We start from the raw sequence: 27,286 nt of genomic DNA, 5'->3' as shown, positions 1-27,286 counted from the left end.
TTCCGTCTGATACAAAACAACTTTTAATAAGCAACTTATGTTGAAAAACAGCATCTTTACATCCTTTACACAGTCTGATAATGTTGTACAGGTTATCACAATCTTTCCTACTCTGCCTCCTCTTCATCATTACTCATGTGCAGATTATAATCTGTGTCCAGATTCATCTTTGTTATGAGGCAACCTCTTCATAATCTCATATGATGATTCAACCTATTTTCAATATTTTTTTTTGAGTCTTCTGAGGACAAATAAGTCTGAATGTTGCATGTTTTTTTTCCTTTTCTTTTTTATTTTAAATCAATATACTTATTGCACAAGAAGTGTGTTTCAAACTTGATGTGTATCAGGGTTAAATCTCTACATCTGACAACACTAATTTGCAAACTGAAATTACATATGTAAACCAGGAATTATCTAAAGTATTATCTAAACTGAATAAATTAAACGTTTTTTTTTTTATTATTTTTTATTACTACCTGGTGCTTTTGCACACTTGATCCATTTTTAGCAGCAACATTGTCCCTGTGTTTGATTGATCTCTACTTCCTACAGTCAAGATTAAACCATGTCACACCTGTTCTCTTAAAGGAAAAAACACCATTATGATACCAATGTTGTGAGGAGCTGAAATGTTCTAAAAAAAATTAAAAAAAACAACTCTTGGGTGATCCTGACAGTGATTTGTGGTTAAGAAAAAATCCAAAATCCAAATCAAACCAATCACAGACTTCATCTCTAATTAAATAAAATAAACTGTGGTGATGAGTTTAAACATGATACTTTTCAGACATGATTTAAGTGCCTTTTCCAGGTATTTTCATTCAGACCTTGTGATTACTGTCTGTGAGTTACAAATCATAATAGTGTTGTGATCGTAATAATAATAATAATAATAAATAAGATCTGTGTTAGTGTTTGCACCATCGCAACCATGTGATAAAGCTGAGAAGAATCGTAGAGCCACCAAACGGCACTTTTGGTTATATTTGATGTGTTTCCATCTGAATTTAGTTGAGGGGACTCCTCAGTAAAGCCTCGTCTATGACATGATAAAAGAACAGGAAGGCATGTTAAATCTTGCAAAGACACCAGATGCAGCCCATATTTTTTTGTGCCAGAGAGAAAGAGAAATGGAAAGAGAGAAACCAACGAAAGAACAAACGAACGAGTGTGATGTTCAAAAGTGGAAATTCCACAGACGTGAGATGACATCTGCATCTCCCTTTTTTGACGAGATGAGTTAATGTCCATGTGAAAGTAGAAAAACACAGCTGGCAGATGTGTAATCTGGTGTCGACCCCAGAGACCGGTGTCAGCGTCAAATGGTTTGTAGGCATCTAGCGGGAGGAGAGGACTGTTGGTCACTTTACCTTGTGGCTGTCCAGCCGTAGCCAGTGGACGCCTTGTCTTGTGTAACGGACCACGGAGCTCATACTGGAAGTTAAACTCAACGGGCCCATAACAGTGTCCAGCTCTGTCAGCAAACCTGAAACACAAACAGAAATAATAAAACATTCATTAACATAAAGATTCTGAAGACTCTTCTTAGCAGCACTAACATACTGATGATTAGTTATCAGGATTCTCCATCAATAGTCTTATTATACACGTTCAGACCAATGTGACTCCTTTAGTCACATTTTTTTCGACCAATCATCAGCCAAACAGAAACATGAATTAGATGTGAATGTGTGTCTTTGATCCTCACTGTTTGTCTGGGTATTTTTTTTTATTTATTTATAATTATTCTCTATGATTTAATTTATTTAAGTTAAATTAGAATTTACAAGACTGAATTTATTCCAGTGTCTGTTTTCTGTTCATACTTCAGTTCCACAGTCTATACAGCAGCCTGAACTAAATAGTTTGATATTGGAGGAAGATTTAGATGCATATTGAAGAGATGATAGCATGTAGTTATATCAAGACATCACATACATGCAAATTATCGCATGATGTCATCTAGCAACTCTCGGAGCAGGTTTTAGCTACTTTCCACTGAAAATAATTGGCAACGCTGGTTCAAACATGGAATCTGTAACATTTTTGGCTTCATTTATTTGTTAAAGAGGAAATCCACTGATTTTACACATCAAAGTCTGTTTACAGGTCTTGGGGAGTAGCTACTGCATATGTGGGAAAAAGGAGCATAAAGCCTTTTGTGGCTCCAGAGGGAGCTGAGTGAAATCTGACAAATTGCCTCAAGTGATGTCACTTGCGTTGTGGGTGATGTAGGCTGCCAGGTTGGGACAAGGAAGAACGCATGGAATAAAACCTCTAGTCATTTTGTCATAACTTCCTGTCTACACCAGAGGTTTCTGATGATTTTTTATGTGCCACTATGAATATAAAGGAGCTTATTCTTAAATTTTGACAACACATTCAGATTCAGCTGAAAAGTTTAGCCACACCGCTCCTTTTCCGTCCGCTCTTACCGCTGCCTTTGTGTGCCAGCTCCTCCGCCTGCTCCCAGATGTCATGAGCGCTCAAGAATAACGTAGTGATGTTGACATAGGTGAATGCCACTTGTTCAATGGCCTGGGGAACTGCCACAGTGCTGCCAACAGGGCCCACAACCAACCCGCTGCGGCTGGAGCCAGGACCTGAGCTGCTGGATGTGCTGGCTGGAGACGGCATGTTGGGCGTAGGGGACGGGGTGTCTATGCCTCTAATGGAGACGGAGGCAAAAAGAAGAGGAGGGTGAGAAGAAAGCTACACCCGTGACAGATTAAAGCGATAAACAGTGAATGTAAAGCAGACTTACTTTAATGTGCAGACAGAAGGATCCTGTGTTGCCTGAGCAGAGTTCTGAAAAAGGTCGGAATTTAATCAACGAAATGAAATATTAACTTTTCCCCACCAGCACAACAATTTAATTAACATTTAGTGTTCATTAGTTTGTTACCTAAACAATTACAAAACTAGTAATAATTGTAGGAAAAACTTAATACTTACATTGAAATGATCAGTGAGGGTCTTTGAATACTTGAGTGCAGTTTTGTGTTTGTGGTGAAACATGGCCATCTGCAGGAGAGACTGGCACTTCAAACTATAAGACATAATTAAACGTTATTGATGACTGATTCATTCATAATTCACATGATTCATGAAAGAAAAAAAAAAGGTAAAGATAATGCATGTGGTTGTACTGGTACCTACTGTGTGCAATGACGATAAAATTGAATCTAATCCGACCTAAAATCTTCAAATGTGTGAGAATAATTTACCAAACTGGAGAACAGTTTGGTACAAGTGTACTAGTTACTGCTGGTAAAATCTAACATATTAAAGTTAAAGCTTCACAGGTGGTTCAGCAGACAAATTATTCTCTGATTTACTGTCAACTTTAACAATTGTGTTTTCTTATTTTAAAAGTTTAAGATTAAGCAATAAAACAAAGTTTACAGTATAAATCTCATGTACTGAACTGATTTGCAGATTTATAAATGAAGATTAAAATAAAATGTCTATACTGCCCGTAAACATAAATGCTATCAGAAGTAACTCATGCATACAATAAGTTGCTCTTGTTTCTCATATTTCAGCAAGTTTCTAATATAACGCACTACAACTTAACAGCAGCATAACCTACAGCCTCCAGAATAACCATGAAGTTAAATCATGAACATAAACATATCTCTGACATGAATAAAATCAAACCAGCAAAGTCTGCCCTCTTTACATAAGAAACAAAAAGTTGATAGCAAGCTTAAAATCCAAAACAGAGAAAAGAAAGACAAAAACTAATCCTAACCAGTAATGTTAGGGGCAAAAAAATCATCAACTTACCATAAAGCTAAAAAGTCCTTTTCTGCAGGTGGGGCAGAGGGGTCCACTGTGTTTTTAAGTTTCAGTACAAACCTGTGAGAGTGGAAAATGTGGTAGTAAAACTAATGCAGGAATCACATTCATCTTCATGTTATAGCTTAAAATGCTATATAGCTAGCACTCTATGGGTCGGAAAACATGCAAATGAATAATTACAAAATAGTGCAGAAAATATCTGATGAACGCGTTTCTCTTACTTGAGGAGTTCTACAGTCTCTGCAAACATAGTGTAGGAAGACATTGAAATCTGTGGATCTTTTTCCATTGCGATGCCGCTCTCGACGAAGTACATGGCTGCATCCAGGTAGTTGAAAGCTTTACTGAGCTTATCTGACTGAAGGTAGAGAGAAACAAACACACAGAATATGGTTTTTAGCTACTTGTATTACTGCTTAAACTGCAGTAATGTAAGAAAATGAACATAAAAAAAAACAAAAAGAGAAACCTACCTCTGCATCTGCTTTGTGTTTCAGTCTTTTGGCCTCCTTTATGTAATGCTTCACTGGATATTGCCTGCAGGTGAGAGACGCAGTGACTAACAACATTACAGTATATGACTAACGATTCATAACACGATAAAAGTTGTTGTCACTGAAACAAAATAAGTGCACAGCTTTTAATTAAAACTGTGGCAGCAATTTGATTAAAATCTGAAAATACCCTGAATAATCTGTTTTCTGTCGACTGCCAATTACTGAGTTACTTTTTGAATTTGTGACTGAAGTCGTGGCTTTAATTGGCTCCAAGAATGTGAAGAGGTTATATAAAATCAGACAGTCTCCTGGTGATAATCAGTTATTGAAAAAACTTAAACTTACAAAACAAATTAAATTTACTACAAAAGGTTAAAAAACACTGTCCTGCTAACATACTGTGGTTGACATAATACACTTCAGCGTTTAAACTGCACCTATAACAATCTCAGTTTGTATGAAAAACTGTTAAGACAACTGAATGAAATATCACCCATCAACTCAGCTGATAGAGAACAGCAATGATCACTACGCTCACACGTGGGTGTAGCACTGTGGTTGCATTGCATCCTTGAGTCTGACTATACTGATGTGTACAGAAACAGGCAAAAGTTATTTAAACCCAAAACCTTCAAAGAAAGTTGAGGAGAGAGAAGTCACACAGGAGAAAAAATTGGCTCATATTCATATAAAGAGTTGCTCTAAAATGATTACAGTGACACATAATTGATTATACTTTCACTTATAGGTGTGAAAACACTGTATCATCTTTCTAAATATGACAGTCGTTCTACCTCTTACTGTCACTTTTCAAAACACAGCAGGAGTGCTGTTCTATTATGTTCCCATTAGGTGGCACCACGTAGCATCAAACTTTGTTTTCAAAGGTTGGAATACACTGCCAAAAACGACACTGTCTTTTACACGTCTGTGGGAAAGATCTCAAAACTGTCTCTGTTGTGAGGATTTTTCCCCCACAGGGGAAAATCTGGAAACAGAAGAATTATTGCAGTTTCAGCTAGGTCGAGACACAGGCAGACTTTGAGGAGACACAAATAAAAAAAAAAAAAAAACTGTGATTTAGAACAACTTAGCAGCCCCAGAAATGAATCTTACCTGTCATCAAATCTGAGCAAAGGCCTGTTGGTCACAGTTTCCCTGGTGGGCTGTGAAGAAGATGGGACGGCAAGGCTGCTCTTTGGGGGTTTCTGCTAGCATTGCGAGGCAGAAAATGGGTTAAAAATTTAAATAGTTTCCCTGTCCATGTCATAATTGCCCTAAAAAGGTTAATTAATAAGCCTTCTTCACTGGCGACACGTCTAACATCTAGGGAAAAGAAGCACTGTACGAACTTAATATGCACGGGGTAGGTGTGCAGATCGTGACGGTTACCTTTTCGACATGTGGGCACTGTGTGTGTTTTCCACTGCTCTTCTTGTGCTTGTGGGAGTCTTTTCTCTTTACAGCCTCTTTACTGGACTCCTGGGTCTCCCCAGAACAGCGTTTGTGTGACTTTGAGTCTTTATTAGTGTCTTTGGGTGTTGGAGGCTGCTGCAAATTTACAGGATTTTTCTTGGCCTTCTTTCTCTCCTGATCCTCCGTTGGATTGCTGGAACTTCTGTAAAATGACAAAGATCAGAGAGCTTGTTTGAGCTGATTGGACTCTTGGACTGGAAAGACTGATTCATACACACACACACACACACAATGAAAAAAGGTTACTGTTATCTAAATAAATGAATGGGATGCCTGTGATTTAGTGGACCTACTCCAGTTTGATAGAAGCATTAGTTGATGAGGTATTCTTGTTATCCAGTCTCTGTTTCTTCCTGGGAAGAGTTTTATTGTCTACCTCAACCTAGAAGACATCAAATCACAGATTAAAAATAAAAAATAGGACTTTCACTGTGTACATATATGTGATCCTTATATTTCTCACATTTTGAAGTATACTCTTTTTGCTGGTTTTGGTGTGTTTGTGTGTTGTAGAGGCATCACTGCCTCCTCCTTCTTGCTCTACGACCAGGGCCGGTCTCTTTGTATTGCTGGGTATCCTTTGGTGAGTGCCTGAGGTCTGGGGGACTCTTGAGAGCAGACTGAGATCAATCTTCACCAGCAGGGATCTAGGAGGCCTATAGGGATCCCGAGAACCTTTGGCAGCATGCCCAGTCTTCTCTGAGTGCTTTGGGGTTGCAGGGCATGAAGTTTTGTGAGGCATCTTCTGGCAGATGGTGTCTGCCTTGGGTATGTTACAACTGATTCTGACTGGAGGGGCCAGAGACAGCTGGTCAGGCTGCGCAGGCTGAGCGGGCTGAGCAGGACTTGGAGTGGGGCAGGAGCAGGGGTTAGGATATCTCACACCACAAGATGGACATTGACCGTACGGGACCGGCGTGACGTCAGGCTGCGGCTCTGATTCAGCCTTTCGCTTGTCGAGTGAGGTGTGTTTAGAAGTCCTCTTACTGTCTCTTTTAGCGTCACCGCTATCCTTGCTTTTCTTGCAATGACCCGTTTTCGTTTTCACCTTGGGTCTATCTGTGAAACAGGGGTCTTTGTCTCGTGTGGCTACTACTTCCTCAGATTTCACACCGAGAGCTGCTTCAGTGTGATCTGAACAAGCTGCCTTCACCGGTTTGGAGGGGCGTGCGTTGCCTGAAAGTTTCCTGGAAGTGGTACAGTTGTTAAGTTCAACAGAGGGGGGTTTTTGGCTACTTTTCTGGCAATAGTCATCCTGGGAGCTTTCACTACACTGCTGGGGTTTGGGAAGGTTGTCAATGAACTCTTTTTGGTGAGAAGAAAGCTGAGGTTTAGACTCCCTGGTGGGGTCGATCACCTCTACACTGGAGTGCTTGGAGCTATGAGTAGGCTGTAGCTGTTTGTGTGCGGGGCTCTCAGAGACGTCTTGACTTTCAGTGCTGGAGTTCTGTTGGTTGGACCTGATCCAGTTCCCCAACTGCCAGTCGCCGCGGGTCACTGCTGGAGCATCAGGCTATAAATAGACACAAATTAAGATTTTAAAAAAAAAGGAGGGGGGGTGGGGGGGGGGGTAACCGCTTTATTCAATATGTGTCAATATACTAAAAGGACAAGCAGCAAATTACCTCAGTTTTAACTGAGCTGCTCGCTGGTGGTTGAGGTGGCTCCTCAGTGGCACTTTCACTGTCCGACTCTGATCTTGAACTACTCTCCGAGTCGCTGGAGCTTGCAGACTCTACCCCGCTGGAATGTGCTGCTTCGAATGAACTACAGCACATATACAGAGCAAGAAAACACCACAATATATATTACATAAAAGTGTTACTGTTATAATGAAGTCACTAACATTGTGGCTTACATGCCCTAGATGTGCTGCTAAACAATACATTTAGTAAACATGTACAAGGGAACAACTGATGAGGAGAAATGATCGATACTTTGATTATCTTAGAAATGTTTTTATAAAAATATTTGTTGGGCTTTTTTTTTTTAGTTGCAATGCCTTCTTCTGATAAATATGTATTTTTGATGTGAACTGATGCAATAGATGGGGTTTGACCTAAGTTTAATTCACAGCACACTGCAACCAGCTGATAAACACTGTTTTTATTATGTAGCATGAAAATCAATTACTCAACTGGCTCTTTCAGGTTCCATAACTGTCAGTGGTCCCTGTCTCTGCCTCTCATAGTTCAGTTGCACATCTTCTGTCGTATTTTGAAATTAAAAAGAAAGAATTTTTTTTTTAAGACCCATTTCACTTACGATGAGCTCTTCTGGTTGAGATGGGATGGATCTGTAGAAGAGTAGTCACACTTTTCTGGAAAAAAAACAACAGAGAAAATAGATATTAGTCCAACTAAAGAAACAGACGTACAGTACTTGTCACTGTAAAAAAAACACTGACTGACTATCACTAATTTTACAGATTATAACTTATTTAAACACTAGAAAGAAAACTGATCTGCAGTCAAAAGTAATGTCCCAAGACATCCCAAGTGTCATTTGCTTCCTGGTAGATTCAACATTGCATCTATTTCAACATAAAATCTAATATTTTATCTATAGAAAAGGAAACAGATGACATACAGCCAAATCACAGTTGCTGTACTTTATTAACTTCCTAAAGTCCTGAATCAATCAAGATATCTACATCACTCATGTCAAGAAGAACAGACTGGTGTTTTCATTGCTACAATCCGGTAAATTTGCAGTCAGTGAGCGTCATTATAATAACACAGTAACCAGAATGTTTTGTTAGCATTTCCCAAACTACTGACCTTCCTAAATTCCACACCTCTTGCACAAAAAACTTGTTCTTGTTCAATGTTACTTTAAATAAAACACAGGCTAGACACAAAGTATTTTTGTCATGCTTAGATTAGCCAATGCCGCTGGAAAACTTACTATATAAACATTAGTATGATAATAACTGGTCAGACAAATAGAATCACTTGATATAAGATGAAATTTGCTTCATGAAAGTTTAATACTGAACTGACTGACCTGACTGACCTGAGCTTCATTTTTAAAGTTCATCTCCTACAATAGAATAATTGTTATATACATTTTCAATTATGGTGGTAATTGCAAATTTACAACAAAACATGAGCTTTTGTATTGGATTGCACAGAGTAAATATCCACCGATAAGCACCAAAATTCAAGAAAAGAGAGGAAGGAAATGTGCTGAAATGGGTATAGTAGGTGATGGATGAAAACAAGCTACTGGTGAAAGAAAAATCTAAAAGGTCAATGAAAATAAAGGAGTGTAAAAGATACAAAACATTTGACATCAGTGAAGGAGAAGGATAGAAAATAGTGAAAGTTTACTATTCCTCTCCTCTGCATGTTCATAGCTTTCTCTTAGCTGAGGTTAATTTGAGAGAAAATTGTAGGGTTGTTTCTCCCCTCTGGCATTTTGTGGCCAGTTTGCAGAATGGGCCACAGGGGTTGTACAAGTTGCCATGGAAACATTGCTTTGAAGAAAAAAGAAAACATAGAATAGAGACTATCGGAGAGGAGAGGAGAGGAGAGGAGAGATTTAGGTCACACCAAATGTCACCAATGATGATCAAACCTCCAGTTTTCGTCTACATGCAGTAAAGCACATGTTTCATCTGATGTCAACTACGGACACAACAGATTCTAACTGGTTTTCATTCAGTGTCGATCTTCCGTGATGCAGTTACATAATTTCTATTTAACTATTTGTTGTTTTTTTTTTTCACTTATCATCATGTTATCATCTTTGTCCTGCCCTTAAATTCTACTCTGCGTCATTCCCTCATTACTCACTTTGTCCTGGACATGAAGAGACATGCTCTGCTTCCTGTGAAGACAGAGAAAAACAACAAGAAAGCTTTCATCTGAGTCATACTTCTGCATGATTTAGATTTGTACATTGTAACTACATTTACACTAAACTAAAAAAAAACAGGCATATGCTTCAATATTCAAGACACAAGATTCAAGGTATTATTAGTTGTAGCCTTATAACTTGATGATTTTGCTGATCTTGAGAAGGTGGTGAAAATTTTGTCGTGTGTGGTGTGAAGAAAAAGGCTACAGGGCTTTTAAAAAGGATTGATTTCTTATGAGGATAATCAAAATTCATGACAAATCTGCTGGTTACATTATAAGATACCATATCTTGTGTGTAAAATTTGATAATTTGGCCTGAAAGTGGTGCAAGAGGAAAGCTCAGTGTCCAAAATAGAAATTTGAAATGTTACAGGAAGGTTCAAAGGGTCAGCAAACACATCCTCTATGCACCATGAGTATCCACAGCAAATGTAATCAAAATTCAGTCATATGTGCGTCCATTTCTTGTGAACAATAGCTGACAATTTGACCTCAGGATGACCACTAGTTGGTGCCTTATTATGCGTCCAAAATGGAAAGGGTTCATCCTTTGCAAAGCATGAATGTGCTCAGTAAAGTATCTGATAATGGGGAAAGCCACCGCACAGCTGCAGTGTTGTTGGCATACTGATTCTGGCACCAGAGCCAACACACAACTGCCAGTGATTATCCCTTCACCACACCACAGAAATGGACGCTTTCTTTGCAAAATCTGATAGGGATTTTTGCACTTAAAGAGACTAGTTATTTGAAAAATATGCACTTTAGTTTGGTAACTTGGACTTCATGAAAGCATGGCATTAGCTTCAGTTGAAATTAAAAAAAAAAAAATACTATTTTGTGTGTCACAAGACTTAGGATTTAGTCCTCCACCCTCTCATTCAGTGGCATTCAACTGGTAAGCCAATGCTGCAGGGCAGGTTTTGCAAGAAGATTAGTTTAACCAAAACCCTCCTCCTATATACACATGGGCAGCAGTGAGCATAAATCAAGAAACACTTTAATAATTATCAACCTTTAAGCTCTTACCTTGGCTGGGAGAGGGGACTTGGAGGGTTCTTCTGTGAAAGGTGTGTGTATAGCTGTCAGGAGAGGAGGCCACGAGTGGGTCATTTCCTACAGAGAGAGAAAAAAAAAAAAAGTGAAATGTGTTAATGAGCCTATTAAGTAGAGCCTCGATACAAAACATGCAGTATTCTATATGAAATAGGAATCAATACACGTGGGTGTGGTTGCACTTTCACTGATGTCTGTCTTGTCCAGTAAAGAAAAAAAAAAATTCCAGTTAAGTTGTCCCCACATGTATTTTAGATTAAGTAATGGGCACATAATAGTTTCTCTTTCTTTACAACTTGAAGACCCGAAGCACGCTCACATTTAACATAAAAAGTATCACCTTAGTTCCTGTGAAAAAGAATAACAATGAATTTGAATGTTCCTATAAATTAAATATAAAAATATATTCCAGAAATCTCCAACAAAACCAATTGTTCTTTTATGATTAATGCTGCAACAATAAGTCGATTAATGGATTAGTCAATTGACAGAAAAATTATTGGCAACTATTTTGAAAATCGATTAATCTTTCAAGTCATTTTTCAAAAACACTAAACATTCCCTGGTTTCGGCGTCTCATTTGACTGCATTTGATGCTTTTCTCTGAATAGTAAACTGAATCATTGTGTTTTGGACATAAGACGTATGGAGACATGTGATGACTGTGACGCACATGTTTCACTATCTTCTGACATTTTATAGACCAAACAATTAATCAATCTATTAATTAATAATATGTAAGTTTTATATCAAATGAGTAATAAATGCATAATGTTATTTTATTTCACTGAATAAAGGTGACACGTATATAATTCATCATGATCTGTATACTATGCGATGTACTGTACATACAAACATACTGTACATCCTGTGGTCATTTTGTGAGGTGCAACTGGCACAGACACAACTAGTTCCTCTTAACACAGACTCATGTGTCTTCAACTCAATATAAAACATGCCAACAGCATCAGAGGTTCAGTCACTGTTCTACACAGTAAAAGCGGAAAGACGCATGATCTAAACAACTCTGAACACATGACTGTTGGTGGTTGTTTCCTCTTGGAATTTTCATGCAGTATCTTCAATTTACAAGGAAAAAATAAAACACAGTCTGTACAGTTTTAAAGTTGAAAATTACAGCCAAACATGACAGTGACCTTCTCTGAATGCACATCACATCAAACCTTAAAGGGGACATGAGACGTGCATTTTTTGGCAATGGTTGTGCCCAAATGCATTAGAAAACCACCTTGCCTAAAATCATGTTTTATAAAGTTGTTAAAACTACAGATATGACAAATTTATTTTCGTACCTAGCAACTACCTAGCTATCTAGCTCAAGCCCCCAGGAAGTGCGTCAGACTTTGAAGCCAATTTGACATAGTGGCCAAACCGTGAAAGTTTAACTGAATTACAACTCTGCCTTGAGCACAAAAACCATTTTTCCCCACACACACAATCATGGGAAAAGGAGCGAAACAGTGGATACATTTTTTTGAGCTTAATAACTCCTGCGAAATGACTTGTTTCACCATCAGAATTTGATCCATTTGGTCCGATAACATTTGGAAAGTCATGAAGCATTTCTAGGCTCCGATTGAAATTTTTATTAATGTCTAGTTTCTATTCTGGTCTTTATCTTATGCTATAATAGTTACTCATACTAGTTTTTAGAGACTGATTATCAACTGACGGCATCTAAAATATACCTTTGGTAAAAAGCAAAAGTTAGACTAGACTGAAATACTGAAAAATTTCCATATGCATAAATATATTATTTGGCCTACTGTCGCTACTATTGGTTCATACTGTTGATTTATTAGTGTTATGGTCATGTTGGTCATGAATAAAACCAGTGCAGTAGTGAGCAGGTAGAGCTGACATTAGCCAATTAAAAATGATGGTGGTAAAAAAAAAAACAACAAAAACAAGTCAGGCCTCCAGCGGTTTCCTGGATGGACAATCAGACGATCAACACTTTGAGGTTAAAAAGTAAGATATTAATCCAAAAGTAAAATATTAAGCCTAAATTGGTTCTTGATGGCTACAAACTTCTACTACAACCCTACTTTTTAAATTTTGCCACGAGATATGTGTGACCTTTTCAGCGGTTAGGTCATGTGAAGGAAAAGCTAGCTATCCCACATGCTAAGAAACTTTATTGCACGCATTGCAATTAGAAGATGATGGTGAAGAAGATAACAGAATTAAGGGGATAACATCTGTGGATTATTTAAGTTTGGAGTCTAAAGTCTGGAGTGTCTGAAGTGTGAGCCTGACTGACTGCTTTGGAAAACGTCATAGTAAGAAATATTTCTTTGGAGGTTTGCATCAGCTGAGGAATCAAATGATGTATGGTGTGGAATAACGTGACTTTTAGGTGAATACTCTCAGGCCCGGGTGTTTATAATGGTTGCGGTCCATTTTCCTCACCTTTCCACCTCAAACTGAATTCAGATAAGACTGATAAGTCATTTTGGCTGCTATATTGTATAGCCAAGCTCTCGACGCATAAATCCTGTGCTGCAGAGATGCTATGGAAATCTTTAGGCTCTGATTGTGTGTCGGACTGTATGTCATGGCTGTGATGGGGTGGGGGTTGGATGTGGGGGGAGAACAGGTGTTCATGAGTGCTGCCGTTTGGAGTGAAGGATGTGTTCAATGACTCTGTACCGCTATTGTCAAGAGTATGTTGGGTGGTCGGTAGAGCACACGTTATAGACAGTAAAATTGAAAACAGATGGAGCAACTTCAAGCTAGAAAAAAAAAAAAAGTTTACTACAAACCTTGGAGTCATTGCCCATCGGAGGCTCTCTCTCTTTAGTGCCACTTGCTAGCGCAGCAGTTTAAGAAAATGGACTGTTTTGTCCTTGGCTTTATAAAACTCATTTGTACATCCAGGAGCAATACAAAAGTGGCCCCCTTTTTGTCTTCCTCTGTCCTGTGGCTCCCCAGTCTCCATCTTTCACCGTCTCTACCGTTGTATCTGTTTAACTCAGCTAGTTCAACCAACCCTGTGACGTCATTGGTTATAGTGCTGCAAGATGGTTGTGCCTTTGCCACGAAAGATATAATGGAGTTTCTGTTTTCTTTTATATGTTTACATTTGTCATGTTAGTTATATAATTGTTGATTAGAGTGGAAATCCTTTTAGTAAATCATGTTAACTTCATGGACTGCTTCATATCCACTTTAAAGTGGATGGGCTACAGCAGCAGAAGATCATGCTACTGTAGGTTCCCTTAATATCAGCTACCAACAAGAGGATACATAGGGGAAGGCATCACTGAATCTTTTGATTGACAAGTGGGAAACCTGGTCTTAGGAATCTTGATTTAAGTTGTATAGTTCTGGAAGGCTCGAACTATTACCATAATTAAGATTTGATATCATGAAATAAATCATTTGCATGTCATAATTTAAACAATGAACAAAATGGACAGAATGAGTGAACTCAGTAACTTTGAACATGGCGTGTTATTTGGCCTAGCATCTCCAAAACATATTTTATGAGCAAACATTTCAAGAGTTTATTGAGAATTGTGCAAAAAGCAAACAATACCAGCGTTGTAACGATGTAAACAGCTTGTGGTTGAGTGGGCTCAGAAGAGAATAGCAAGAAGAAACAGACAAGCAACAACCAGACCTCTAACTTCAACACTGAGGTTCATATTATAATCAGAATGCAACACTAATCTGAGTCGAATGACGTACAAAAGTCGAAGACCATGTGGAGCATCATTGTCAGCAAAGAACGAGAAAGGTAAAGGGCACAGCAGCATCAGATAAGGACCAACGAGGCTTGGTCAGACGAGTTTAGAGCCTCTGATATGATTTCAAAAATGCCTAATCAGAATGAAGTATCAGACAGGCACAGCTGACCATGTTTATTCCTAAAATGTTAAAAGTTTGAAATGAAACAGTCAGAATTTTTTAATATTTGATTGCGTGACCTGCAAAGTACCATGGTCTTATTCTAGCATATTTGGGATAAGGTTAACAGGACTGTTGGCAGCAAGACTGTGCAGCTGTTCACTATTCAGCTGCAAAATGCAATAATTTCCACATAAAACTCAAATCATCAATCATCTTGTTGAGTCCATACCCAGATGAATCCAAGCTGCTCTGAAGGCTAGCAGAGGCAAAATACTACACTGGGTATCTAACTGACAACTCTTTGTAAGTGAAATTAATATGCTAAGTCTACTGCAAAGCCACAATATGCTGCTAGATCATTTTAAAATAATATTATAAAAACATAACACAGGGATTGGAGCGATTCCGAAAATAATTGAGGAATAAAAATGTTAAAACAGTCTTAATGTTGGTACTTTTTCATTGGCCCACAAGTTAATCTTTGGAAACTTAGTGGAGTTGTTAGGTGAGTGCACAACTGAGAATGCACACAAAAGCACTGATACAGAAAATACTGTTGATCCAGCACAGAAAAAAAAAGCTGAAGAAAAAGTCAGTTTCTCAGCAGTTTCTCAAGTTCACGGGGTCGTTGAGCAACTAGAAGTATGCAGGTATTTGAAAACGCAACATGTGCACAGCCAAATTTTGTTACATCAGCTACAACCTGCACTCTGACTACAGATTGTTGGATCTCAGCATGACAGAAAAAATGCCCTCATAAACCTGTAAAAGATGATACTACAGACCAATTTTGTGAGAATAAGCAAATAATTCCTTGATTACAGGCCCTCTCGCTCTCATTTGCTGCACTATCAGAGCTGTAATGAAGTTTACTGCTGTTAAACTACTATTAACACAAACTGTACAAGTCAACAGGAAACCACTGGAATGCTTTAACTGTGAAGCAGCTACTGGAAATGTAGCCTCATTGAGCAAGGTATTTGTAATTGTAAGCAACTAAAAAAGAAACTGGAAAAGAAACACCATCCACAGTGGACTGGTTAGATTAGGCACTTGTTGGAGTTCTGACAACTTTGCTATTGTGGGGAAAATCACATCTATACACCAGCTCCCAACCATATGGGTTTGGCATATTGGGGGGGCGGTGCATGTTATGAGAATGATTTTAAAACCATTTATTTTCAAAGAAAATGAACTCAGAGCTCAATTATTTTCATTAATGTAAGTTCTAACGCTTGTTTTTAATGCACCATGATATGGGTATCCAGGATATAGAAAATATTTAGAACAAAAGTCTGAGTCTCACAATGTATATAGAAATACAAAAAGTGTAAGTACACTTAATGTTTGTATTTGTGTGCAGATGTACTTGTGAATGCTGTATGGGTGGGCTACGTATGTGTGAGTCAATAATCATGTATATTTGTGTAAACAGCAAATGGTTTAGATGTTTTGAACTCAAATGTAAGATGTAAATACTGTAAGCCCTTGCCATGTTTACATTATTAAAATGGCAGAAGACAACAGCCGACTGAAAATGAGAATTTAAACAGCTGGACTTACCCTCAAGATGTCCTCAACACACTGAGCCTCATTTGTTCTTGTCTGTAGAGAGGAGAGGAATAATAATGAGTTTCTGAAAACAGTGAAAAACCTGGTTGCAATTATAAAATGAAGACCAAACATAGGAGGATTTGTTGAGCAGCTAACGTTTTACAGGGTAAACCATTTATGGTATTTGGCTGGGCAAACTTTAAAAAAATCTGCTGGTAAAATCTGCCTTTATCCTACCTCCAGTAACATCTCAGATTGCTCACTCCTTGTTGCTGATGAGGTGCATATGGTCCAGGCAAATATACAGGCCCATAAGGGCATATCTTTCCCTAGTAAGGGTATTGTCATTTGTAGTACAAGAGTACTTATCTTCAGTGTTTCCCCTATAATTGCACAAGCCTGGCGGGCCGCCAGACCAACGAGTACCCTCGCCAGGCCAAAAGAATCTTGTTTTTAATGCCAAAAATAACGTCAAATATCCATTCATTCGGAAATCAATACCATTTTGGAGTCTCTGTGAAGCGATGTTCCGAAATGTGAGTCAACCTCTTTGTCATTGTCTGGGAAACTCCTATAGCGTAGCTCCTTCAAAGAATAGGGTAGTGCATAAATGTAAAAATCTGGCACTAAATGTGCAGTACAGGCCACAGTGTGTCAGTTAATGAATGCTGCAGCTTTTCAAGACAAAGAAAAGTCTCCATTGTTTCCCCAACTGCTGGAAAAGTGAAGGGGGTGAGCCCCAAAGTTAGTTACAATGGCTTAGCCAGGCTCACTTAAGGTGGACTGACCTTTAAGATGGCTCGGCTATTCTCATTTTCGTGTCAATCTCAGCCGCTCCTAGACAGAGAATGGAGAAGTGTCTGGCTACTGAGTCTCTGCTGAGTTCTGCTCTGCCCCCACTCCCACCCCTCCCCGCAAGATCAACATAAAATATTGAGACAAATATTTTTTAACTGGCAAATATTAAAAATGTTAAAAGTTATTGATAACATCTCCAATCAAAGAGAGGAGTAGACCAACTTAGAAACCTTACACTCTGTGTGAAAACATAGATTTTTATATTCTGCCTCCCCTACCCCCCCCCCATGTATACTGTATAAAACGGGGGTGGACAAAACATTAGAAAAATCTTTCAATATAATGCCAACCTTTCAGCATCACCACTAACTACAGCTTTTAACACTACAGTATATGAGTGACACAATACGCAGCATCAGGCAGCGACGTAGGCTGACCCAACGTCCGATAAATACTGTGTGTGAATGAGTCAACAGGCTGCATTTCAGTTTGTTTTCAGGCCTCTCTTTCAGTTTTTCCTTCTGAATGGACAGTGTTTGAGATAAGGTCAGAGTGAATGGGCCCCCAGAGCAGTTATGTAAGTTGGTGACAAAGCTCATTTATTGTTATGCTGAGCCCAGGGGTGAAGTTATCGGAGGCAGCTAAGGTCAAATACACACACAAAACACATACCACAGGCTGCTTGCCACATACATACACGTGTGGTATGTGTAAACATGGTGTATGCGGCAAGCATACTGGTGTATGTGGCAGCAGATGACACAACATGCAATTATATTAACAGGAAACATTGATATATTAACAGTGCAGTGGAGCTAAAGTGTAAAACAATACTTCCCCAAGACGACAACAAAATTTGCACTTAATGTACTTCTGAAATGCTCCTACTTTTTCTGTAATGCGTTTTCCATTTTGTGAAATGCGAATACCATCAGTGTGACTATTTTGGTTGCATATGCAAATAAAGATCAACATTTTCACTTGTCACACCAGTTCAACTGCAACCTAGATGCCTGATTGACATTTGTCTATGTTGTTTGTGTACAAGGAAGTCTGCTCTCTGACCAGTGACATCTTTGTATTGACCAGTATTGGGAATAACATGCTTATATATGTAATGCAGATGTGAGCCCTAGCTCAGGAGTAAACAGTTGATAAGAAATAGGGAAAAGACTCATTGCCTATAGCCATCCTGCACAGGATAAGTCTTAGCAGTGAAAACGGCAGCTTATTCAGCTCTGCTGTGCTGCTGCAGGAGAATAAGGGGGGTGTGGAGGGCTGCAGGTGCAAGGGTTGTGTGTAGCTGTGTGACAGAAAACCGATGAATAGAGTTTAACTGGAGTTCAGCCAAATTCTCCAAAACAAAGAAAGTCTAAGATCCTTTTAAACGCCTGAACAGTCAAGCAGAAATATCAAAACTATGAAGAGGTTTCAGAGAACATCCTGAGATCAGCAGACGCACAATCCTCTTAGCCCATAGTACAGTATAATCAAAGCTTAGACAACAGCGTTGAGAAACTGTTAATAAGTACGACCTCCCTTGTCCTGTCACCTCCCCCACAGTCACTGGAAGTACCACACACAAGAGTCGGTGGCACATGTTATATTTCAAGACAATTATGTACGATACATCACAATATTTGTATTACTAAGGAAGAAAATATCAGGGCTGCAACTCACAATTATTTTTTTTATCGAATACCATCACAATATGTTAGAGCACATTAAATATCTTGTTTTGTTCAACAAACAGTCCAAAACCCCAAAATATTGAATTTACTATCATGTAAGAACAAGAAAAGGAGCAAATTCTCATATTTGAGAACCCAGAACCATCAAATGTTAATTACAAATAAAAAATTACTTTCAACAACATCAAATCAAGTAAATCTAGAAAATATACTTCTAAAATAGCTAATATTTCTTTAAAAAAGGACTGATATGCACTCAAAGTACTGGATAATACATCCTTTGCTTCAGGTCCTAACTTTACATTTAACAGTATACTATATGTTTTTTTAAAAATTTTTGCATTTGTTTATAGAGACATTAAAACCAGAACTTCCAGGTCCTTCACCAAAATGTAAATGATCAAATTCAAAACCACTCTGCACATTTGTAATAATGCAAATTACTAACAAACCTGCACGGCAACATAACCTTGCCTTGTGCTTCACTCCATTTGTCAGGATAAGGATAGTACATTTTAGTCTTAACAACTATTGGACAGATTGACATGAAATTGTGTACAAACATTTATGGTCCACAGAGGATGAATCCTAAGGACTCTGTCGATCATCTGACTTTTCATCTAGTGCATCCAGCAGGTCAAGGTTTTCAGTTATTTGGTGGAATATCTCTACTACATGGATTGGTACAAAATTTAGTAAAGGCAATCATGGTTCCCAAACAATGAATACTTGTGACATTCACATTAGCCACAGCTGTACTTTGTGATTAGTGCTAATTAGAAAATGCTAGCATGCTAACACACTAAACTGAAATTGTGACATTATAATGACAAACATCATTGTCACTGTGAGAATGTTAGCATTTATCTCAAAGCACTGCTGTTCCTCTTTACAGCCTCATGGAGCTGCTAGTTTGGCTGTATACTCTTAGAACTTTTTTCTAATATTGTTGTATTTAATATTTCCAGTTTTTAGCCAACAAGTTTCCCACAAGTACAAGACCATTGAGGGTTTAAGGCTGGGGCCCGTCGAGTGGCCACAGATAGCCTAGAATTAGACTTCAGCTTTCTATATGATCTCCCTGCTATTTTATTAATATTATTTTTCCCATTAGTGTATCTGGTTACAATTAAGTGCTACCTGCTCATCTTACAATCCATATTACATTTAAAATATAATATTACAGTTATGAGATCTAAAATAATACACTCACCTCCAAAAACTGTGGCAGTATCTTTGTTTTGCCCAGGTCAGGTTTGTTGATTATCATCTCTGGGAGAGGTACATATGGCTCTGGTGAAGGCTTGAGCTCAGGTGACTCATTGACCACCTGGTCCTGACCATCCATGGGCCGCACATACGCTGTTGGCTTCTGGGTCATGACTAGGCTGGGCTGCTTAGACGACAGGAGTGGAGGGAAGGTCTGCGAGGGTAGCGTGTTACCTTTGTTGGCTTGAGGCAGAGATGCATCTTTAGGGGACTGCTTAAGATTTAATGTGGAAACATCCATGGTGCTAGCAGAAGGGTGATCTGTGGACCCTTGAAGATGATGGAAATCAAAGGTGTCCTTAGTGTGTGTGTCTTTGGGCTCCGTTTTGATATGGTCACTGGAATGTAGGAAGGGTAGCGGCTTAGCATCAGGAGCCTGAGCAGACATTTCCTGAGGAAGGCTGACACGCTCCCTGAGATCTGAGAAGGCTTCACTCTTCTTTTGTTGATGTGTTGAGTGGCTGAGCTGACTGTGGTTCAAGGAAGCCTTAGACGAAGTGGATGAATGTCCATGGTGGTTAGGAGAAGAGGAGGCAGTGGACGCCCTCATGGGCTGAGAGGAGTAACTGTTACTAGGAGGGCCTGTTTGGCTTTGGGTGGACATGTAATGGGCCTGGTTATGGAATGGAGGTTTGGTTGATTTATCTGTTTTCAGCTGACCCTGATCTGACTGTGAGAGGGTTACATAAGTAGGAACGGGTAAGGGCTCAATGGCTAAGGGACTGGGACTATTCACATCTTCATAACTGCCCAGCATCCTCTGGATTCGATTGGAAAGCTCATCCCCTTTGTTTGTCTAAAAAAAAAGAAACACAAAACCCATTTAACCATGTTAAGTGTGGACAGAAATTGTAGGAAATGTTTTTTTGAAATTTTTAGAGGGTTTTCCCTGACTGACTGCAGGTTAAGCAAATCCAAAGACTAATAACAGTGATCATGTTTTTAGTCTCCAGAGAGTACTTCTGTATACGGCATACAGCCATTTCTAAACAAACTACCATGAACATGTCACCAAGTGCAACAGTGTGGCTCATTGATGTTTTTAATAGTTCTTGGACAACAATAGAGGTTTACAGCACAGAGGAAGACAATATATCAGGCTTTGGATGCACACACAACTCTTGTAATTAGGGTGAGTTCATTGTTGGCTTGGCTCTGCACATGAGATTTGTTGACAATAAGGAAAATATGGAGAATCACCAGCCATATCCTTTAAAGCACGATACAGTCCAATCAGGTATACTACATCCATCTAATGTTACAGTGGTGATATCAACGGGTGAAATCCAACACTAAAATATAAATCAAAACCTACCATTAACCCCTGAGTATAAATCCAGCTCAAGGAGGAGTTGCTTAATGGCCAGTAAGGACAGGAGAAATCATTACAGCAATAATAACTCTCTCAGTGTACATATGGCAAGTGACTAGTGTATCAAAATAGACTTGAAAAAATTCAAACCTGTTCTCTTAAACTGTTCCACACACATTGTACTTATTATCCATAACAGCTACAGTAAAAGTGCTGCTAGAGGCAGCACTACATGATTACACACAAATGGACCAAAACTGTCTGAATCAATCAACCCAGGAGCTACACTCACACTACAGTATGTGACTCTACTTACTTTGTACGGTTCTCCAAAGAGCGGCACATTCTGAGGGTTTAGTTCTTTGGCTTGACTTGTTTCTTGGTTCCTCTGTTCCCATGCTTGGAGGCGAAGAAGGTTCCTTTCTTCATTGTTTACACTGTGAAACATTACAAAGACAGACACATCTTAAATGAACATGCATTCATAAGTACATCATGTTCACTGTAACACTAAATGTAATTACCCAGTTACATGCAAAAGGGGAATATAGTTGCCTCAAACCATCAAACTGATGACATGCTCCACTATTCAATGACCATGTGATTGCAATAAAGACAGTTTCTTAAGTCTGTATTTTATATTTGTTTTAGATTTTGTATTCCTATGCCTGTATCTTATACTCTTATAAACCCTAGACCTATGAATGACACTGACCCTTATGATAAAATCAGTTTTGGCTAAAGATACCAGAAATTTTAGAGACAGCTTATTTATGGCATCGTGTCACAGACTTATGTACCCAAGGGGCCGAGTGGCAGTGTCTAATGGGAAAAGACAGTGCCCATCATATCAACAGACAAGTGTAATTAGACTCACAGACGCCATGAGGATTCACCAAAACATTCACATCTGTTCTCTCTAGTCCCCAAAGATAACACGCAGGCCATACAGACATGAAATGGATATATATGACTGCTAGTGATTATAAGATGCCAAAAAAACCAGGTTGTTTACTATAGTAAATGATTTTGTGGAGCACCAAATGGCCACATGGAGTCAACCCCAGTTTAAAATAAACTAACTAAGAACTGGACACTTATCTACATTTGGAAGTTTGTGGTTTTCTTCTGAAAATGCAGTGTTGCTCATCTTCACTGACAGTAGCCCCTATGGGCTACTTCCATGGCAACAAGTGGAGCAACACAGATTTGGGATTAAGCCAAACAGATGAGCACTTACTCATTAACCCCTAGAGACCCAACATAGACCAATTTTTGTCTTTTTTAGGGGGATCTTGAGGGGGAGATGGCAGGTCAACAGTAAATGCCACATAGAAGTGGTATACATCATCTGAAAGTTGGGAACCTAAAGATTAATTTGAGATGCAGCTCAGCACAATGTGTCAGTTTTTCTAGTCATAAATCTGTAATGAACATTATCTTTCGGTTAGGCGCCTATTCAAATTGTGAAAGTTTGTGTGTATAAGAGTGTATAAGGACTTACAACATTATGATGGAAGTATATGATGGCCTTTCCCATGCACAATTGTGTCTCATGAATTGCTGCAGCAATTTTTGAGTTGATTACACAGATTTGGTGAAAAACCAAAACCAAAAACCACTTTTGACCAATTGAAAATTGATAAAAATGGTCAAAAATCCCTCCAAAATACCCCATTAAGACACCAAGACCTTGAGGAACACCACAGAAAAATTCATGCTGTGATTTGGTATCAAACACTTTTGACATTTGGAGATTGGATGATGAGCACTTCTGTTCAAGAAATTGCTCAGAAACCCCCTTATTGTCAATATATCTGGGAAAGTTGCTCTAGGTCTCTAGTTTATGGTTGTAAAGTTTCATGATGCTGTGATTGTCCTAGAGGTCACCATAGGTGATTTTATACAGCAAGGTCAAGTTTAAAAAAAATGGTCTCACTCCAATGAAATGGCTACTATGGGGACTAACATCATCACACATGAATGCAGCTGGGCTCATTGAATCCACAAGAGTCTCAGGCTTCCAGTCATACCCAATTTAAGCAATTCCAAGACTGTTTAGTTACCCCAGTATGCAAAAATATTCAAATACACCATTTTTTGAATAGGCGAAAAAATTACACATTTACTGTCCGCAAAAAACTGCATGGTTTTTTGCCAGAAACTGTATGGGGTTAGCATGAAGTCTGTACATGGAAGACTCGTGGGTACCCAAAAACCCATTTTCATTCAGATATCCTGAGGTGAGAGGTCAAGGGACCCCTTTGAAAATGCGATGCCAGTTTTTCCACTGCCAAAATTTAGCCTAATTTTGGAGCGTTATTTAGCCCCCTTTCCAACAAGCTAGCATGACATAGTTGGTACAAATGGATGCCTTAGGTCATCTAGTTTCATATGATACCAGTATCACTCTAGCGAGCCCACTACGGCCTCTGAAAGGCAGTAATGTTGGCCGAGGGCGCAGATGCCCCAGCGGGTCTCTGAGGGTTAATGTAGCAGAGACACTGGCCAAAATACTAGGACAGCACACACACACACACAAAGGCCCTGCATCAGTATTACCCAGGTGTAAAGGAACATACTGTGCCTGTGTTAACCTCTCACACTAGTCTTCCAAAACAAACATGAAACAAAAGGTTTTTGTTGATGATTGCTCACGTCTATGTCCATCCAGTAAAAACAAAAGAGTGATTCATAAGTGACAGCAAAAGCACTCCAGAGAAATAATTATAAACTGTTCCTGAGAATAGGATCAGTGGTTGAATTTATAAGTATGGAAAATAAACTGTCCAGAATCAGTACTACAGTATTTAAGAGGAGAGCTCAACATTTACCCCTTTGGACAACTGTCAACTATTTTGAGCAGTCTGGCCGCCCTTGTTGGCTGTTTGGCAAGCCATTTTCCTGACTTTAGCATAAAAGTTGATCACAGACGACAAAACGTCAGATGCTGATTGGAATAAAAAGGTGATATGACAACCTGTCTATAACACAGACTAACCCACGAGAAAGCAGTTCTGATACTGAAGCAGCCAAACTCGAAGTGGAGAGAAGCAGAATCAAAGTATCGTGGCATTTTTTGACACAGATGTTAATTATACAGCAAATCCTGCAAGATGCATAAGTGAGAAAACAAGTTTGCTCATCCAAGAACACGCATCACTTAGAAAGACACAACTTTACACGGTCGAACTCAAAGCAACATGAGATGACAGGCACTAAATCTGAGGAGACAAAGCATCAGAGATCAGGCACACCCATACAAGGGCGGACGGTAACCCCACTTCAGAATATGACTCCGGCAAATCAAGCCATCTCGTCAAAATCCGACACATTTTAAAATTTAAAGCAGCCATTGCAGCTGATGCAAAAACAACAAAGCCGGGATCAAGTTTCTGCTGGTAGTAAAAATGTAAATTACATGAAGAGAGCACTTAAACAACCTAATGAAAAGGTAAACTGTGACAATCTCACTCATTTTTGAGCATGTAACATCTACTAATAAACTTACATCAAATGTATCAATTATACAGTCGGCACAAATATTTTCCTCTTCATAAAGTTAACCATGCACCACTACTCTAAATTACTTAAAAAGCCACTTCTGTTTAAGCTATGGCTTAGGCTATGTGAGTGCATGCCAAATTGTGTTTGCAACTTCCAATACACCAGAGTGTAACAAGACTGGCAGCCAAAAACAACCACAAGAAGCAAAGAACATATGAGAATATTGTACTTTTTAAGAAAAACAAGGACACAACGTCTTCCTACACAGTTCAGCAGTATCACAGGGAGAGAGAAAGTGAGGGGGAAAGATCCTGGTTCAGTATCTCATCTTAGACAACGACAGAGTGAGAGAGAGACAGACATATTTTGGGGTTCCATATAGGGTGCTTTCTGTTTATACATGCAGGCAACTTTAATGCCTTGACCAGCTGCAATGTTTCAATGCTTTGACCAGCTGCAATGTACATTTTTGCAATCTCTGCCAGCAGCAACAAGCTAAGAGCAATAATTTAAAGTTCTGCTGAAACTATTAGTCGATTAATTGATTAACAGTTTAAGTCATTTAGCGAGCAAAAGCGTCTTACACGTGAGGATTTGATACCTTTCTGTGTTTTTATATCATTTTAAAGGGAATATCTTTGGTTTTGACTGTTGGACAAAATAAGCAACTTATAAAGACGTCTCTATGGACTCTTGTAACTTTTTACCATTTTAAGACAATTTATAGACTGAAAGATCCATTGAAAAGTACAACTGTTAATTAATTACAGCCCTTAAAATGAAACTAGTGCAAGAGTTAAATGACTATGCAACTGGCTTACAGTCTAACATCCATTTCCACAAATTTGGACACTTTTTTTCCACACCGCTGCACATTTTATTTGGTTACTGAGCTCAAACAGGATCTCTCGTATATCTAAAAATCTGGGGTGGCAATCATCAGCTCCTCTGTTTGTGATTTTCTTTCTGTTGGAAACTGGACAGCGATATATTAAAAAGGCATCAACTTGCTCCTCACTGTTATGTTTGCAAATTTGTATGCTCTCCTTCCCCAAACTGACAAATTTCTAGGCCTCTCTTAGTTTAAATGAACAGGGCACAACATAATCGTGTACTGCCAGTATACGCTTTCCCTGTGCATGTTTAACTGTAAGGAAAAATAGCTTCACACCATTTATTGGCTAATGATCTGACATTGCATGTGATGCCAGGCAGTATTACTTTGCTAGCAGAGACGATAAAATAATACAGGACAGAATAACAGTGTGAATCATCATTCGGTATGATGGGAAATACATGAGTGACCCAAAGCAAAAACACAGCCACCACTCTGAAATCATATTCTACTTTTATTTGCCTTTAAAACTTTAACAATCCAAGACTCATTTTTTTTTAGTTAGTATCTTTTATCTTGTCCATCTGTTTTAATATTCATATTTCTCTGACTAACTGGCTGGCCAGTAGTCTAACTAAAGACTGGGCACTCTGCAGGAAAGTTGAGACCAGATCATTATATTAGTACATGAGAGTTGTACTGAGCATATTTATGCCTGTAAAAAAAAGTTGAAAAGTTGTAGACAGAAAGACTGAAGTAGGAGTGGTTAGTTAGTTTTCTCTTCTGCTCAGATTATCACATCTCAAGTTACATGTTGATGTAACTGAGTGGTTAACTTTGCAGTCACCATTTTCTGTCTTTTTAAAAGGAATATACAGTTCAATTAAATTAATACAGACACTCCGTCACAGCTGAAACAAACCTCGCTGACATCCAAAATTCAAGTTCAAGTCAAACACGACGATTGAGATTGGTGTGTGTGTGTGTGTGTGTGTGTGTATGTGTTGGTAGGCGTAACGTTTTCCTTGAAAACTAAACAAGCAAACCTTGATTTACGCAAAAATATATATACAGATATATATATAGTATAAACACAGCAGCCCCGATGACCAGCTGGTAAAAATCACAGCAGCCTGCTCTTTCCAGCTGATTCCACCTCCTCCTCGGAACTGCTTATCAAGCTAAAACACTGCACGTCTGTCTTTTTTTTTTTTTTACATAAACCACACACAAAAATTAACCAAACCGATACTACCTCCCTGCTGCTACTTTCACATACTTTCAAGGTTCAAACTTTTAACTTTGAGACGCGTCAAGTCTCAGTGCTGGTGAGCAGCAGCTAACCGTATCTCGCTAATTAACAGCGAGAGGCTGCGAAGCTAGCGCCCCGCTGCTAGCAGCTAGCCGCGGCTTGGGTCTGCCTACCTCGGCTGGGATGCCATGGTGCGCCTCTCACAACAACCAAAGTTGGTTGTCATGTGTTTCTGACAGTCCTCGCCAAGGTGTTCCCCTCACTTGGTCACATTGTTTACCGGTGAGGAGGATTTGTTGAAATCAAATGACTGTCAGACGGCCGTTGTTTGATAGTTGTCTGCTAACCGTTGGTGTTGGTGTTGTCCACTCTCTCTCTCTCTCTCTCACTCACTCTCTCACTCCCTCTCTCTCTCTGCTTACTGGATTGTTCTACTCTGTTCAACCGTCCGGGGACCGAGCTCAGCTTTACACACTCAATGCAGCACAAACTT

The 27,286-nt window shown here is 38.9% G+C and overlaps 1 protein-coding gene across 2 annotated transcripts; it reads right to left on the bottom strand.

Annotated features, from left to right (window-relative positions):
• Positions 1-293: 293 nt before the first annotated feature.
• aff1 (AF4/FMR2 family, member 1) lies at positions 294-27,197 on the bottom strand. 2 transcript variants are annotated; one of them, XM_044333204.1, is made up of 19 exons: positions 26,967-27,197; positions 21,516-21,636; positions 19,832-20,683; positions 16,139-16,180; positions 10,673-10,759; positions 9,578-9,611; positions 8,046-8,100; positions 7,406-7,547; positions 6,244-7,293; positions 6,074-6,162; positions 5,697-5,922; positions 5,421-5,515; positions 4,281-4,344; positions 4,029-4,165; positions 3,793-3,864; positions 2,959-3,052; positions 2,768-2,811; positions 2,439-2,671; positions 294-1,489 (listed from the first exon to the last, which is right to left on the bottom strand). In XM_044333204.1, exons 1-19 carry the CDS (start codon positions 27,017-27,019, stop codon positions 1,365-1,367), a joined length of 3,615 nt encoding a protein of 1,204 aa, XP_044189139.1. In that variant the 5' UTR covers positions 27,020-27,197; the 3' UTR covers positions 294-1,364. The 2 variants fall into 2 exon arrangements, with proteins under 2 accessions (XP_044189139.1, XP_044189140.1); XM_044333205.1 differs by having other exon boundaries at positions 5,421-5,512; positions 26,967-27,196.
• Between the last annotated feature and the right edge of the window lie 89 nt (positions 27,198-27,286).

The sequence above is a fragment of the Thunnus albacares genome, chromosome 18, assembly GCF_914725855.1.
Source record: "Thunnus albacares chromosome 18, fThuAlb1.1, whole genome shotgun sequence".
Classification (NCBI taxonomy): Eukaryota; Metazoa; Chordata; class Actinopteri; order Scombriformes; family Scombridae; genus Thunnus; species Thunnus albacares.
This window is presented reverse-complemented; position numbering and strand designations above follow the sequence as displayed.